Source organism: Bos taurus, chromosome 1 (genome assembly GCF_002263795.3).
Source record: "Bos taurus isolate L1 Dominette 01449 registration number 42190680 breed Hereford chromosome 1, ARS-UCD2.0, whole genome shotgun sequence".
Classification (NCBI taxonomy): Eukaryota; Metazoa; Chordata; class Mammalia; order Artiodactyla; family Bovidae; genus Bos; species Bos taurus.
Window position 1 is genome coordinate 99,876,031 of NC_037328.1, and position 17,399 is coordinate 99,893,429.

The window sequence follows — 17,399 nt, forward strand, 5'->3', positions numbered from 1 at the left end:
TTCCTTTAGGATTGACTGGCTTGATCTCCTTGCTGTCCAAGGGACTCTCAAGAGTCTTCTCCAAAACCAAAGTTCAGAAGCATCAGTTCTTCAGTGCTCAGCTTTCTTTATAGTCCAACTCTCACATCCATACATGACTACTGGAAAAACCATAGCTTTAACTATACAGACCTGTGTCAGTAAAGTGATGTCTCAGCTTTTTAATATACCATCTAGGTTGGTCATAGCTTTTCTTCCAAGGAGCAAACATCTTTAAATTTTGTGGAAAAGAAAGGTGCAGTAGTACAAATGAAAAGCTCACAGCCAGTCAGATGGCACTCAGTCTCATCTCTATCCTCAATTAGCCACATGACCTAGGGTGATATGGCTTTTGGACTATTTCCTCATCAGTAAATTTGGGATATCTACCCACTAAAGATGATTACAAGATCAAGGCATGGTTTGATACCTGGTAGTGGAAGGGATTTAAAAACATTACTCTAATAATACTTTTAAGTAATCCATAGATTGAGGGAGATTACATGATGGGGGATGAGCAAGAAACAACAGTCCAGGTGAATTCTGGGCTGAGTGGAGAAGTAGACCATTTTGGCCCTTAGCAGTCCTTTTGTGTTTCACATTTCACAGCACACTGTATGGTGAATTATTCTTCTGCCTGGAGCTCCTTTCTAAAAGTCTCTTTGCATTATCAGAGCCCCTTCTTTTTTCCTTAGAAATTGTGTTCTGATTGGCATTGACTAGTAGAAACTTGGCATCAAAACTCAGCTAAACTCATTTACTTTAAGAAGTAGAAACTAAAAAGACAAGCCCAAACTCAGGTTCGGCTGCTCACCAACTGAAAGTCAATGCTTGAGAGACAAGTGCTGGCAAGAAAGGAAGTGCCTTATTCAGGAAGCCTGCATCCTGGGGTAGAAGGTAGACTTGTGTTCCAGAACCAACTCCAAAGATTCTGCTTGGCCTTGAAAGCTTTTAAAGGGAAAAAGGAGACATAATCTCATTTAATCATCGAGGTAGGGGGTTAGATTCATCACTATCTCCCACTGCGTGCAGACTCGTGGACTCCTTGTGATCTTTCTTTAGATGCTGTCTCGTTCCCATAGGTAGCTTGAGGGATTACGGAAGGGGAAGCTGGGGAAAAGATCTACTTCACTGTTAATTACTTACCCTTCATTTCTATTTCTTTGATCTAAGAAAAGTATCAACAGATTAGACAAGGCACTGTGTGATCAAAGGATTTGGAAGGTGTGCTTGACCAGGAGATGAGTAGAGCATGGGAAAGCCTGGTTTAAAGGTTAGTTACAATATAGCTTTTCTAAAGTGACAAGACAAAAGGGGCCTCCTGCAGAGAGTGGCTTCCTGCAAAGAGCTATTTCCTGCCAAGAGATACTTACATGGGCCTTGATTAACACAAAGCATATGCATCATTAGTAATAGGAACTTTAAGAATCATTTGAGAAAGCAGGTGAAAGTTTTGCAATCCCAAATTACCTTGTTGCTAGAGATTTCTCATTTGATTTCTTCAGATCTATTATTGTTGGGCTTCATGAATAGAGGTGGGGAGGTTGGGGAGGTTCCTCAAATCCTGATATTTTATACAAACTTTTGTGTGTGCACATCTTTTTGATGGAGAGGGTCTACAGCTTTCATCAGATTGCCAAAGGAGCATTTGATCTCCCAGATTTTGAGAAAATGAAAGTGTTAGTTGCTCAGTTGTGTCCAACTCTTTGCAACCCTATGGATCGTAGCCCGCCAGGCTCATCTGTCCACGGGATTCTCCAGGCAGGAATACTGGAGTGTATAGACATTCCCTTCTCCAGGGGATCTTTCCAACCTAGGGATTGAACCTGGGTCTCCTGCACTGCAGGTGAATTCTTTACTGTCTGAGCCACCAGGGAATGGTTTAATTCTCTAGAGTATAGAAGGAGAGCCTTGCTCTTAGTAATGTATTCTGCTGCTGCTGCTGCTAAGTTGCTTCAGTCATGTCCGACTCTGTGCGACCCCATAGACGACAGCCCACCAGGCTCCCCTGTCCCTGGGATTCTCCAGGCAAGAGTACTGGAATGGGGTGCCATTACCTTCTCCAAGTAATGTATTCTAGTGTCTTGCTACTCAAAGTGTGATCATCACCAAAGAGCATCACCAGCCACAACTGGGGATTGTTAGAAATGCAGCATCTTAGATTTTCTGAATGAATATCTGCATTTTAACACCAGTTTCTAGGTGACTGTTTTGCTTATTACAATATGAGAAGCCCTGTTCCAGTGGTCAAGAGGTCAGGTCTGAATTTGTACTCTGACTCTGCCAAATGCTAGTTGTCCTGAGCCTGGATCTTTAATATAGTATGCTATATAACATTAAACCAAACTTAGAGGCTAAATGCTTGGGCTCCAGTCCAGAGTTTGACAACAATCAGTTGTTGACTTTTGCCAAATACTTGAATCTGCACAGGTGTCTATTTTTCAGTCTGTAAAATAAAGAAGTAGATAAGTCCTCTTTCAGTCCTGAATTCTGGAGTTTACCTTTTGTTTCCCACCCATGTGTTTTGTTACTGCTCAGACTGTAAAGAAATGCAATGTGAGAGACCTGGGTTGGATCCCTGGGTTGGGAAGATGCCTTGGGGGAGGGCGTGGCAACCCCCTCCAGGATTCTTACCTGGAGAATCCCATGGACAGAGGAGCCTGTCAGGCTACATTCCACAGGGTCTCAAAGAGTCGAACACGACTGAAGCAACTTAGCACACACAAAGCACAACCATGTTAAGACATATATTTCATAGTGAAATAACTATGAAATATGTTAAATTAAGCTATTCACATGTCAATTGCAGTTGTTTTAGTTGCTAAGTTGTGTCTAAGTTAGCTCTTCCCTTTTAGTTTATTAAGTGTATTGTATTAAGTGTATAATGTATAATAAGTGTATTATTAAGAGTATTTAGCTACAGTTCTGCCTCTCAGAATACTTGCCTTTACTAATTTGGAAATATATATATATTCATATATATGTATGCATATATGTATACATACATTTATATAAAGCAAATTAAATTCTTCCAACCAAAATAGTAGGACTGTTTCCAAGTTAGTTACTAGTAAGTTAGCTTGCCATTTCCAGCACAGCCAACAATACAAATACTGTGGCTCTCACGCGGAGAAAGAACTTTTAAAATAATCTTAAAATGAGAGAGGACATAAGACTCCTGTGTTGCAGAAAATAGGACTTCATTATTCACAACACAGCAACCCCCGTAAGTATCAGCATATTCATGTCAGTTCCCCTTGACACTCAGGTCTCACAGAGGCAAAGCAGAGAGTTGCAGATGAATGCCTGCACAGTGGGTTATGTTATAGGAAAAGAACCCTGAGCTTATAGAATCTGAATCTTCTGCAGTGGGCAGGATACATGCTGTCTTTGGCTCCAGAGTTATTTTTGGTAGTAAATTTGTCTATCGTTTGCTACAGAAAAAGAGGCAAATATGAGACTGCCATGTCTCATATTCTAAGGTGTTTTCTATGCAAACACTCTTGACAAGATAGTGAGGAACAGTGCAGTCAAGGATTAGTTTAATAAGAAGCGCAAGAATTCTAGTGATCCCTGAGAATTGTATTACAAGAGTGTTATCCAGCTCTTGATGCTGGATAATAAACAGATCAGAAACATTTTCAAGAGCCGTTCTATTAAAACAACTTGTCTTAAGCTGTACGGAGTTACAACATCCCTCTTTGTGTGAGGCAGAAATTTGGGTTTGAGATCAAATTGGAAATCTTTCACCTTGGGGCACAAATATATTGTCTCAGCCAAATGTGAAAGAAAACTGTCATCTAACCATGGAGGGAATAGTGGTGAGAAGTTTGTGGCAGAGCAGCTATGTCTTTTGGAGCCTGTGAGTCTATAGGAACTCACAGGTCTTTCTGACAAAAGACAACAGAATCATTCTTCTTGCTTGTGGGGTTTTGCTGCTCATCTAGTGTATCCTTGCCTAGACAATCCCATGGGCAGCGAAGCCTGGCGGGTTGCAGTCTGTGGGGTCGCAGAGTCGGACGTGACTAAACACGCATGGTCCTCTCATACTCCTATTACTAGATCATCAAGAACAGGAAAACTGCCAATCGATCTAGATTTCTAGCTGTGAATCTTGGCAGAGCTTCAAGTCCTGGCCACCCCACTCTCAAACATTCTAGACCAGTCAAAACATAAGCAAACCAATGGTTTGGGCATGAGCTGGACCTTGAGAGTAGCAGATGTTTGCTCAACTCCTGTTTGCCTACTTTAGACCCAGGAAGAAGCACCGAGCATTTTAGCCAGTTACTTATATCTCCAGAATCCCATGTAATTATTGATTCATATTGTTTCCTGTCATGTGTTCTAATTAAAATTTTTTAAGCTATCCTTGAGGTGGAAGAAAAGTCTGATTGCAGATTTTTTGGTAAGTTTTTACTCTAAGTTTTTTGGTGGGAGAAGCAGTTAGTGAGGTGTTTTCTAAGTATCAGGTTGTATCATCATAATATGAGTTTAATTTTTAACCTCATGTATTAAAATAATACTGTTCTCCCTGTGTCTTGTGAGAAATCAACTAAAGATTGTTTTTTTTCTTTTTTCTTTGCTCAGTTACTTACAATGCATCTTTAGATGCTATTATTTCCAGTACAACCAGCAATACAAATACCGTGGTGCTGGCCTGGAGAGAGAAATCTAAAAAGCATCTTAAAATGACATCCTTCAACATTGCCCAGGGCATTCATGGTTTTGATTACCACTCTCAGCTCAATTTAATTGGTATGTAAAATAAATCACGATAACTATGAGAGACTCCTGAATAGTTTGCTATGCATATTTGCATGCATGGGGCCTCTTCACCTTGTTGCTTTTATTGCCGGAGAGACCAGCTTGAGTAGCTCACATTTTATTACCTGAGAATGTCTGATAATGATGCATTAAGATGTGCAGCATATATGAACTACATTGGGGTGAAAATATGAGAAAGTGCTCCAATGCTTTAATGAGCCTTTTGCTCAGCATTGGTGGGGAATGTAAAATGACATAGAGAAAGAAGACTATTTGTGCAGTATCTGCCTTCTGCCATCTTCTTAGCATAACCAAATGCTCAACCCAAACAATGGAGAAAGAAATGGCAACCCCCTCCAGTATTCTTGCCTGGAGAATCCCATGGACAGAGGAGCCTGGCAGGCCACACTGTATGGGGTTACAAGCAGTTGGACATGGCCGAGTGACTATCACTCACTCACTCTACCCAAATACATCATTTTCTTTGTTCATGTACACACACACACACACATACACTCACTAGAGAAATGTAAAATGTAGAACATTTTCTAATCACCTTTCAGAATATAACTTCTGATACTTTTTGAAAATTTTCAAACTTGCCCTTTAGCATACTAAGGGAATTTTCTTTAAGTAAATTTTTATTGGAGTACATTTGCTTTACAATATTGTGTTAGTTTCTGCTGTATAGCAAAATGAATTATCTATAACATATAGATATATCCCCTCTTCTTTGGATTTCCTTCCCATTTAGGTCACCACAGAGCACTGAGTCAAGTTCTCTCTGCTATGCAGTAGGTTCTCAGCTATCTATCTTACACAAACTAGTGTATATATGTCATTCCCAACCTCCCAGTTCATTCCACACTCCCCTTCCCCACTTGCTGTCCATACATTTGTTCTCTATATCTGTGTCTCTATTTGTACTTTGCAAATGGGTTCATCCATACCATTTTTCTAGAGTCCACATATGTGTTAATATACACAATATATATTTTTTCTTTTTGACTTACTCTACTCTGTATGATAGCCTCTAGGTCCATCCACATCTCTGCAAAAGGCACAATTTCATTCCTTTTATGGCTGAGAAATATTCCACTGTATATATGTGCCACATCTTTATCCACTTCTCTGTTGAAGGACATTTAGAGGAGAGCTCTTTTTTTATATGTAAATTTTAGCTGAGGAAATAAGCAATAAAGATTTTCAGGTGTTGTCTATTTAAATAAATTTTAGGCATTTTGAAAGCTGATAATTTGATTTATATGATATTAGTTCAAATATGAAAAGTGAGGTGTTATTCTAAACATTGATAGGGTAGTTACAGAGAATGAATACACATGGCCTACAGAATGGGTCTTATTGACCCTCTTTCAAAAGCTGTCATTTATATAAAGAGTATTGATATCAGCTAAGGGGCTGAATCTCTAAAATTCCCAACAATCATAGCTGCCATTCATGATAAAAGAGACTGACTTTGAAGTCAGAGATAGGCGAACAGCAAACTTTCAAGGAGGATTGTAGATTTATTAGAGAAAGCTGGACGAGTTAGTGAATTGGGCTTAAAAGGACTCAAATATCAACCAGTGCCTTGGTTCATTATTATTTCAGCCCCTTTGTATTGATCTCTAACATATACCTGGCCCACTGCTGGAATTACATGTTACTGTATGCAGTAATACTCAGGGTAAAATTTATCATTTACTAATTTCATACTATGGAGTAAAGACTTGAAACAAAAGTACATTCAGTTCCTCTTATTTCTGTAACCCTGGGCTATTAATCCAAATAGGGGTCTGACATTTATGGCAACTCCATAAATGCGAATAGATTCAGCTCTTCAGTTAGCCCTAAAAATGGGAACAGCAGAGAGGGCTCCGCTGAATTTCCTCAGAACTGAAGAAGCACAGGCACCATGCTCCCAGTTTCTGATGCACGCCCTGAATATAATTAATTTGTATTTTTTTAAAAGCCTTATTCTTTCAATAGAGCAGGTCAAACATATATTTCTGCTGCTCATTTGCTTACAAATTCTTGATTATTTACATGACAGTGAAAAATAATTGATTTCCTTATAATTTTTCATTAATTTGGAAACTTTAAATATTGTTTTAGTTCTCTCTTACTCCTGGGATAACTTTAATGTGATCTGCATTCCTAGGCTGTGCAGGCTGGAGAGGGAAACACTGGGACCGGGAGGAAGAACTTTCTGTCCTCCTGCTTGGGCTGCTGGCACCTTTTAAAGAAACTGTTGTCCTTTTACCCCGTGCAGACCCATCTTCCCTACACCTTCCATTTCAACTACTTCCAGTGTTAGAACTCATGCCCTATTAGCCTGGACTGTTGCACAATGATAGAATTTTCCTTCCTTCAAAACAAAGGTGTGTTAATGCTGAGAAGGCTTTTATCAGCCTATGGTGATATAGTATGTGATATACTCATTTCAAAAAGAAAGTGTTGTGGGGTATTCCTATTACTAAAAACATTTTTTTTCTTTCTAATTCTGATTAGCAACTGCTGGCATTGACAATAAAGTTTGCCTTTGGAACCCCTATGTTGTCTCTAAGCCGGTTGGTGTCCTTTGGGGTCACTCAGCCAGTGTGATAGCTGTCCAGTTCTTTGCTGCAAGAAAACAACTTTTCAGCTTCTCCAGAGATAAAGTAAGTAACAGTGTACATTCAGTTTATTTAGTTCTGCCTCCCCACTTCCTACCCAAATCTATCTTTGGTTTGAAATTCCTCTTAGAGATGGTATAGATTTTTAAAATATAGTGACTTACTACTATGGTTTGGAAATCTATATTTAAAAAAAAGATATTGATGATAATTTAGGATCGTCCTGGGCAACTGGATGAGTTATTTCATTAAAAAATTTTTTCAAACCATGTGCTCATAAATTAAATCCTTATTAATGAGTTTTCGATGGGTTGTTTTAAAAGTTTCCAAAGTATTCATTAACCCAATAAAAAAAAAACAGAAATGGGAATGATAAATGTTACTTTGATAAGATATGGATGAATAGGATCACAGATGTAGGAAATGGACTTGTGGACACAGTGGGGGTCGGAAAGGATGGGAAGAATGGAGAGTGGCATTGACGTACATGCACTACCATGTGTGAAATAGATAGCTAGTTGGTGCTCCTGGTAAAGAACCCACCTGCCAATGCAGGGTCAGGAAGATCCCACTGAGGAGGGTACTGCAACCCACTCCAGTATTCTTGCCTGGAGAATCCCATAGAGAGAGGAGCCTGGCAGGCTGCAGTCTATAGTGTCGCACAGAGTTGGACACGACTGAAGAGACAACATGCGTGCAGTGGGAAGCTGGTGTAAAACACATATGTCCTCTGTGATGACCTAGAAGGGTGGAATGGAAGGGTGGGAGGGAGACTCAAGAGGGAAAGGACATGTGTATATATGTATATAGCTGATTCACATTCTTGTACAGCAGAAACTAACACAACACTGCAAAGCAATTACATTCAAATTAAAAAATATGGAATAGACACAATCAACCAGCGTTGCTTTGCTATTGAAGAGTCTCATAAGTTAAAAATCAAAGTTAATCTGCAGGATATTACATTAAGAAATTTCAGTTAAATATGTCTGTCCATTCTATTTGATGACATTGATACATATTCTATATAGGGTGGAAAAAACATTGTACCAGAATCAGATAGTCCGGGTTATACCTTGACCACATTATTTACTACTCATATCTCCCAGGTAAATTTCTTATCTCTAATAATCTAGTCATTTGTTCCCCTGTAAAGCTTCTGTTTTACATAATGCCTGACATAGATCCAGTAAACACGTGATAGATTTCAAGAAACCTGATTGTGAGAACACGGATAGGCTATACACTTATTGGGGACAGCCCTTGAGAGTTTTTCAGTGACTCGGACTTTTAACTTTATTCGGAAGTGATACACGTATTTGTGAAAATTAAATAGAATATAATAGAAATTCACCTCAACTCCTTAGCCTCACCTTATGAATAAAGGGAAACAATGGAAACAGTGAGAGATTTTATTTTGGGGGGCTCCAAAATCACTGCAGATGGTGAAAGCTGCCATGAAATTAAAAGGTGCTTGCTCCTTGGAAGAAAAGATATGACCAATCTAGACAGCATATTAAAAAGCAGAGACATTACTTTGACAACAAAGGTCCATCTAGTCAAAGCCATGGTTTTTCCAGTAGTCATGTATGGATGTAAGAGTTGAACTATAAAGAAAGCTGAGGGCGTTTTTGAACCGTGGTGTTAGAGAAGATGCTTGAGAGTCCCTTGGACTGCAAGGAGATCCAACCAGTCTGTCATTAAGGAAATCAGTCTTGACTATTCATTGGAAGGGCTGATGCTGAAGCTGAAGCTCCAATATTTTGGACACCTGATGCGAGAAGCTGACTCATTTGAAAAGACCCTGATGCTGGGAAAGATTGAAGGCAAGAGGAGAAGGGAATGACATAAGATGACATGGTTGGGTGGCATCACCGACTCAATGGACATGAGTTTGAGCAAGATCTGGGTGTTGATGATGGACAGGGAGGCCTGGCATGCTGCAGCCCATGGGGTCACAAAGAGTTGGACATGACTGAGTGACTGAACTGAACTGATACATAAGTCCTGCCAAACTTGCTTATTTTAGTATATTATGTATCAGACTGTAAATCTCCTTCACCACTGAACTACCAATTCCAGTTGATTCTGCCATCAAATATATTCATCAACTTCACCTCTCTCTCAGCTGCCACAGCTCTAATCCAAAATCTCATCTTCTTTTGAATTATCTCACCCAAACCATGGCAAATTTTTCCTAACATGTCTTTCTTCTTGCAGATGGGTCTCATTTCAATCTGGCCTCCATCCTGCTAATTCAGTGGTTTGTAAGAAAAATTCTTCAACAGCTTCTCTTACCCTCATTCTAAATGTCAGCACTAAAATTCTTAAGCTTTTCTATAAAACTCATCCCCAGACCAGGCCCAGCTCACTTCCTGCTTTTCTCTTCTGTTCATTCGGTGTTGCAGCCATATCACGCTTTGTTCCCACCATGCTGCATCATGATTCTGCTGCATGCCTGCTCTCTGTCTTCAGGTCCCTCTCCTCCATGCTCGACTGGCAAAAGCCTATTTATCCGTGAAGTTTCAGACTTTTTTGGAGTCTTTCATGGAGACCTAGGTGTTTGTTTCTCTGCACTCCCACACACCTGTGTCCCTTCTTAGAGCATGTGTCTTGTTGTACTGAAGTTGTTAGTTTGCTGTCTTAAGCTGGGTCGTATCTTTTCAGCTTGTGTGTTGGCATCAGTCATAGTGCTTTGCACCTCGCAGCATTTGTTCAGTGGTTATTTGTTGACAGTTTAAAGTGAAGACATATTACTGTGAATATCAAGTCACAAAGAAACTCAGAATGAAAACTCTTCTGATGCCTTAGTCTTATTTAGTTGTTCTATTTCCTAACGTCTTTTAGCTCTAACTCCTATTATTGAATTTCACACAATCTGACAAGTATACTTGAAGATTGTATATGTATATTGTGTCTTTCACTAGATTTTGAGTGCTTAAAGGCAAAGATTATTTGCTGAATTCATTTCTTTGAATTTTTTTTGTTGATGTGTATTGTGGTTGTTTATTTAGTCGCTAAGTCGTGTCTGACTCTGTGACCCTGTATACTATAGCCTGCCAGTCTCCTCTGTCCATGGGATTTCCCAGGCAACAATACTGGAGGGGGTTGCCATTTTCTTCTCCAGGGCATCTTCCTGACCCAGGGATCGAATCTGTCTCCTGCATTTGCAGGCGGATTCTTTACCACTGAGCCATGAGGGAAGCCCACCATACACATAGTAGGTCCTTAATAAATCTTAGTTAAGGAAGTAAATCTTTATCAGAGCTAAGTATGAAGGAAATAACAGATATTTTATCATTACAGAATTCCCTGAAAGGTGGTATACCTTTAGAAGCAAGTGGAAAAAAATGTTCTTAAGAGTCAGAATTAATTGCATATAGCTATCATCAATGTTAAGACTGCCTGGTCTCTTTAAAGGCAATTTTATCATCCTATTTTTGCTTTGACTTTTAAATCATTATGGTGTAATAAAGCTTGTCATGCTGTCTTTCACATTAGTCTAAATCCATTTCACTTCGATAAATGCATAATAATCTTAGCCTGTATGTCTTCACAATAAACAACAGGTTTTCAGCTACCAGGTTAATCTTTGGCTTTATTGTCATAAAATTCTTCTGTATATTTTATAGGACTAGGGTTAATTTAGGGAATGGGGAAAATGAAAGAAAGCATTCTTTTTTCAAAAAGTCTTTGATTGAACCATATTTATGCCTATGAATTGCTAATAGAGGATTTTCAAATCAAAGCAATTTAGATCTAAATAACTTCCTCCAATAATGACCTGAGACTTCAACTGTTTTTTTTTGAAAACTGCAGTACTGTGCTTTCCAATGATGATTAAACAATAAATTTATCTGTAGAATTTAATATTATACTAAGCAATAGTCCAATTGCATTTTGTTTCTGAGCCCTAAATTGTCTCATAAAATGGTAATCACTGATTGATAGCACGGCCCTGCTGGGAACCAATAACTTGGTCATTTAAAGGAGGAATCACCATGGGAAGTAAAAGGATTTTCAAAGCCTCTGGGAAATACCTCTGCTGGGGGTTGACATTCCAACCAGGAAATCTGATTAGGCTTTTCTATTGCTCCTAACTCCTCTCTTAGGCTGCTCATCCTGAATTGGCCACCAGAATCAGATCAGTTTGTAACTTAATATTTTGTTTGAGGTTTTGATTTTTTCCAGAGTGTAGTTTCTATACTGTGGTCCCACGGTTGGGAAGGAAAATACAAAGGCTCTTGTGCTGGTGACTAGTTCTTACCTGTCTGTCTTCCTTTCTGTCCTGCATACCATTTCTCCTCAAATTTCCTCCATCCATCTAGAGACAAAGCCGGTTTCATTTTGTTTAAATTGTACAAGTAAACAGATTAATGATCTTTTGTAGAAATTGCAAACGAGGAAGCAAGTTGGAAAGAAGTAAATATTCCTTTTCTTCACCCTCTTAAAATCAATTCCTCTTCCAAGAAATAGCTATTATTAACACTTGATCTGTATAGTCTCACATTTTTATCATATACTTACATATTATAGTATTGATATATTACATTTTAATATGTGGTGGTGTCATAATTTGTTATTTATGTCCCTTCTTATGTGTGTATACAAATTCAAAGTACTATTTATTATTACTTTTATATAAATGGCATCACATGATATATATTTTTCTGCCGCTTCCTTTTCCCTAAACAATATCTCCTGCAGATCTTTCATTATGAGTGTACATATACCTGATTTTTTTTCCTGCTGCATAATAATTCATAGAATGGATGGTCAACCTTAATTATTCAATCGCATGTTGATTATAAGAGATATCGTGTCTATGACACCTACACACACATGCACATACACATCTTTAAGACCACATAAGTTGATTTCTTTGTGATATGTTCCTAGAGATGAATTTCTAGAAATGATGCTATTGGGCCAACAGGGATTCAATTCTTAAAGAATGATTTAGATCCAGAATTTGTGTCAATTGGTATATTCATCAGAGTTGTGTAAAGGTGTAAAGGTATTTGTTTCCCTGCACTCTTGGTAATGATGTGTGTGTGTGTGTGTTGTGTGCTCAGTCATGTCTGACTCGTTGAGACTCCATGGACTGTAGCCCTCCAGGCTTCTTTTTCCAAGGAATTTTTCAGGCAAGAACACCGGAGTGGATAGCCATTTCCTACTCCAAGGGATCCTCCTGAGCCAGGGATCGAACACTCACCTCTTGTATCTCCAGCATTGGCAAGTGGATTCTTTACCACTCCGCCACGTGAGAAGATCCTTTGGTAATGACAGATACCATTAATGTGCTTATTCTTTTGTGAATCTAATGGACAAAAAATTAGAATGAATTTCTTCAATTATTTACTGACCATTTCTATTTCTATTTTTTATGGTGCATTATCTGATCATGTTCTTTATTTTTTTTCATGATTTTAAAAAACTTTATTTATTTTTAGTCGGAGGATAATTGCTTTAAAATGTTGGATTGGTTTCTGTCTTACATCAACATGAATCAGCCGTAGGTATACATATGTCCCCTGTCTCTTGAACCTACCACCTCCCACCCCATCCCACCCCTTTAGGTTGTCATTGAACACCAACTTGAGCTTCCTGTGTCACATAGCAAATTCCCACTGGCTATTTGTTTTACACATGGTAAGGTATGTATTTCAGTGCTGCTCTCTTAATTCATCCTATCCCCTCCTTCTCCCACTGTATCCACAAGTCTGTTCTCTATGTCTGTGTCTCTTTTGCTGCCCTTTAAATTCTTTTATCTTATTAACTGAACTCAGGACTATACTATCAGCAGTTGTAGTTTGGAAAATAAATTGATTATCCCTTATTATATATGATGCAAGTATTTCGCCTCTGTCAAGCATACTGCTTTTAACTTTGTTCATGTGAGTTTTAAAAAATTATTGTATTTATTTATGTATTGCTGTGCTGGATCTTCATTGCTACCTGCAGGCTTTCTCAGTTTTCAGTGTGAGGGCCTCTTACTGCAATGGCTTCTCTTGTTACAGAGCACAGGCAGGCTCTAGAGTGCTCAGGCTTCAATAGTTGTGGCACATGGGCTCAGTAGTTGTGGGGTAAGAGCTTAGCTGTTCTTCCACATGTGGGATCTTCCCAGGCCGGGGATTGAACCAGTGTCCCCTGCATTGCAAGGTGGATTCTTAACCACAGGATCACCAGGAAAGACCTGTTTATGTGATTTTTATCATTCAAAAGTTTTGTTTTTGCAAAACTGAGTCTAAGAAATGATTTTCTTTATGGCTCTGGATTTTGTATCTAGCTTAAGAATGTGTTCCACACATCATATTTATAGAGGTGTTCTCCTTTGGTTTCAGCTAATACTTTTTATATTGTTGATTTTTTTTGCATTTAATTTTGCAGTTTATTTTTATGTAAATTTTTTGTTCTACAAATGGGTATCCAGGAGGTTTTTGAATAATTGTTTTGAATAATTTGTTCCCTGGTGGCTCAGATAGTAAAGAGTCTGCCTGCAGTGTGGGAGACCCCAGTTCGATCCTTGGGTCCAGAAAATCCCCTGGAGAAGGACGTGGCAACCCATTCCAGTATTCTTGCCTGGAAAATCCCATGGATGGAGGAGCCTGGCAAGCTACAGTCCATGAGGTCGAAAAGAGTCCGACATGACTGAGTGACTTTACTTTCACTCACTGGTTTCAAATTCCATTGTTATTATTTGAATTTCCATGTATACATGAATTTGTTCTTGGATGCTTTATTCTTTCCATTAGTCTGTCTTTTCTTGCATGCATATATCACCGTTTTAACCAGCATAGTTTTTTTATATGTTGTGATACCTGGCAGAGAAATTCCTACTTCTGTTTTTTTATTTTAATTTTAACAACCCCCTGGCATTCCAATCCCAAAGAAAGGCAATGCCAAAGAATGCTCAAACTACTGCACAACTGCACTCATCTCACATGCTAGTAAAGCAATGCTCAAAATTCTCCAAGCCAGGCTTCAACAATACATGAACCATGAACTTCCAGATGTTCAAGCTGGTTTTAGAAAAGGCAGAGGAACCAAAGATCAAATTGCCAACATCCTCTGGATCATCAAAACAGCAAGCATTCCAGAAAAATATCTATTTCTGCTTTATTGACTATGCCAAAGCCTTTGACTGTGTGGATCACAATAAACTGTGGAAAACTCTTCAAGAGATGGGAATACCAGACCGCCTGACCTGCCTCTTGAGAAACCTGTATGCAGGTCAGGAAGCAACAGTTAGAACTGGACATGGAACGACAGACTGGTTCCAAATAGGAAAAGGAGTACGTCAAGGCTGTATATTGTCACTGTGCTTATTTAACTTATCTGCATCATGGGAACATCATGAGTGCATCATGGGAACATCATGAGTACATCATGGGAAACGCTGGACTGGAAGAAGCACAAGCTGGAATCACGATTGCTGGGAGAAATATCAATCACCTCAGATATGCAGATGACACCACCCTTATTGCAGAAAGTGAAGAAGAACTAAAGAGCCTCTTGATGAAAGTGAAAGATGGGAGTGAAAAAGTTGGCCTAAAGCTCAGCATTCAGAAAAACTAAGATCATGGCATCTGGTCCCATTACTTCATGGCAAATAGATGGGGAAACAGTGGAAAGAGGGGCTGACTTTATGTTTTTGGGCTCCAAAATCACTACAGATGGTGATTTCAGCCATGTAATTAAAAGATGCTTACTCCTTGGAAGGAAAGTTATGATCAACCTAGATAGCATATTGAAAAGCAGAGACATTACTTTGTCAACAAAGGTCTGTCTAGTCCAGGCTATGGTTTTTCCAGTAGTTATGTACAGATATGAGAGTTGGGCTATAAAGAAAGCTGAGTGCTGAAGAATTTATGCTTTTGAACTGTGGTGTTGGAGAAGACTCTTGAGAGTCCCTTGGACTGCAAGGAGATCCAACTAGTCCATCCTAAAGGAGATCAGTCCTGGGGGTTCATTGGAAGGACTGATGTTGAAACTGAAACTCCAATACTTTGGCTACCTCTTGCGACAGGCTGATTCATTTGAAAAGACCCTGATGCTGGCAGGGGGAGAAGGGGACTACAGGATGAGATGGTTGGATGGTATCACTGACCCAATGTAAATGAGTTTGGGTAAACTCTGGGAGTTGGTGATGGACAGGGAGGCCTGGAGTGCTGTGGTTCATGGGGTCGCAAAGAGTTGGACACAACTGAGCGACTGAACTGAACTGAACTGGCATTTTATCTTTCTAAGTAAATGTTAGGATCAGTATTCATGTTCCATGAAAAACTACATTAATTTTTGAACTGGATTTCCCTTGATTTTGAACATGACATCGTTAAAATACTGAGAATACATATTCTATATTTTACTTATTGATTCTTTTAATGGTCTTTCCAGAAAAATTGTACACTAAGTTTCCATTCCTTGTTGAGGTTTTTCCTCCACATTTCAGAAGGCATTTTGTCATATTCTTGACTTTTATGGGGGTGTTTATAATGGGATGTGCCCACTTTCTATATAACCTATGCATTTAGTTTTTAAATGTAACAATTTTTTTTCTAAACATTTTTTAACTGCCTGTTAATTGTATATACTCTTTTGTTGTTTGCTCATTTGGGGGATTTTGACTTTTAGGTCTTTAATTTCATTTTAATTACTGCATTTTCTTGTCAGATAATTTTAATACCTGGAGTCATTGGAGAACCAAATTTGATATTTGCTATTCTGGTGATTCTCCCACATGGTGACATGTTTCCTTTTTATGTCTGGTTATCCTTTATTGTTACCTCATTTTTGGTTGTTGCTAAACTATAGACATTCTGAAGAATGAAATTGAAAATGCTTTCCTCCAGAGAAGATTTGTGTTTGTTTCTGCAATATGGAAGTAAAGAAAGCTATTGTCCTGAGGCTACTGCATTTCCTTTTTCTTTGTCCCTTTAATTGAGCAATCTTGCTTCAGTGCCTCGGTTGTCCTGCTGGTCCAAGGCTTAGGCTCCTGGTTATAGTCTCTTCATGTATGCATACTGTTCACTGTCTCCATATTAAGTTTGCTTCTTATACCTCTTTCTTTTTTTGGACCTGTGGAGATTGTTTTCAATCCCTGAAGATCCAGCAAGGCGACAGAAATTATGTTTTAGTCATAGCTATTTTTCTTTGAAGCAGTAAAGCCCCCTACAAAAACCTAGTCTGCAGTGATACTTGAACCAGAGTTCCCTTATTTTAGTTGGTTTTCATTTACTTTCTTCAAAAAAGGTTGTTAGTATAACTATTGAGCTTAAAAAAAGAAAGAAGTTTAAAGTGTTTATGTTTACTTTGTGAAATAAAAAAGAGAGAGTAATCTTTAAAACACCAAGTTTGAAAATTTCTGTTTAAAGCCTGGGAAAAAAAACCTGGTTATGTTTTTCAGTGTTATGTGAGTAATGATAATAGCCAAAAAATCAATTTAACTGAAGTTTTAAAATCCCCAAGTGAATTTTGTTCTGGAAAAAAAAAAAAAAAGCAGCCTTTGAAACAAAATGTTGATGTTAGTTAAATTTATTGCCGAACTTGAACTGGGAAATTAGTGAGATTTTTTTCAAAACAATTCATAGTGTTAAGAAGCATTTTGACTTTTTCAAGGTCAGTGATAGAATACCAAACAGACACACAATAGAAATCTGTGTCTTAGAGCTGTATGTCTTCTCTCATTTTTATTGAAAAGGATGAAAATAAAAAAAAAGATGATAATGGCTATGGTAACAATTTAAGGGTGAATAGCACAACAGATTTTAATTTCCAACTAATATCTTAAATTAGATCTCATCCTGGGGGGAAAAAATGGCAAAAATATTTCTTAAAAGAAGATCTGTTATATGAGTTAAAGATAAAAACACTAACTGAGGTGTTCAGTAGAATACTATTGCTAGCATATATCATGTCAAACAAAATTGCCTCTAAACATTCACTGATTATGCCTTTGTGGATTATCCCAAGGCTGAAATTCTAAATAAATAGACTTGTTAA

General features: G+C 38.4%; 1 protein-coding gene across 1 annotated transcript in view; it reads left to right on the forward strand.

Moving 5' to 3' along the window:
- Nucleotides 1-17,399, forward strand: part of WDR49 (WD repeat domain 49) — a 171,909-nt gene that overhangs the window by 52,783 nt on the left and 101,727 nt on the right. The window contains exons 6-7 of the mRNA XM_015472863.3: nt 4,606-4,773; nt 7,294-7,442. Coding sequence (XP_015328349.2) covers nt 4,606-4,773; nt 7,294-7,442 — 317 coding nt within the window. The remainder of the gene's footprint in view (nt 1-4,605; nt 4,774-7,293; nt 7,443-17,399) is intronic.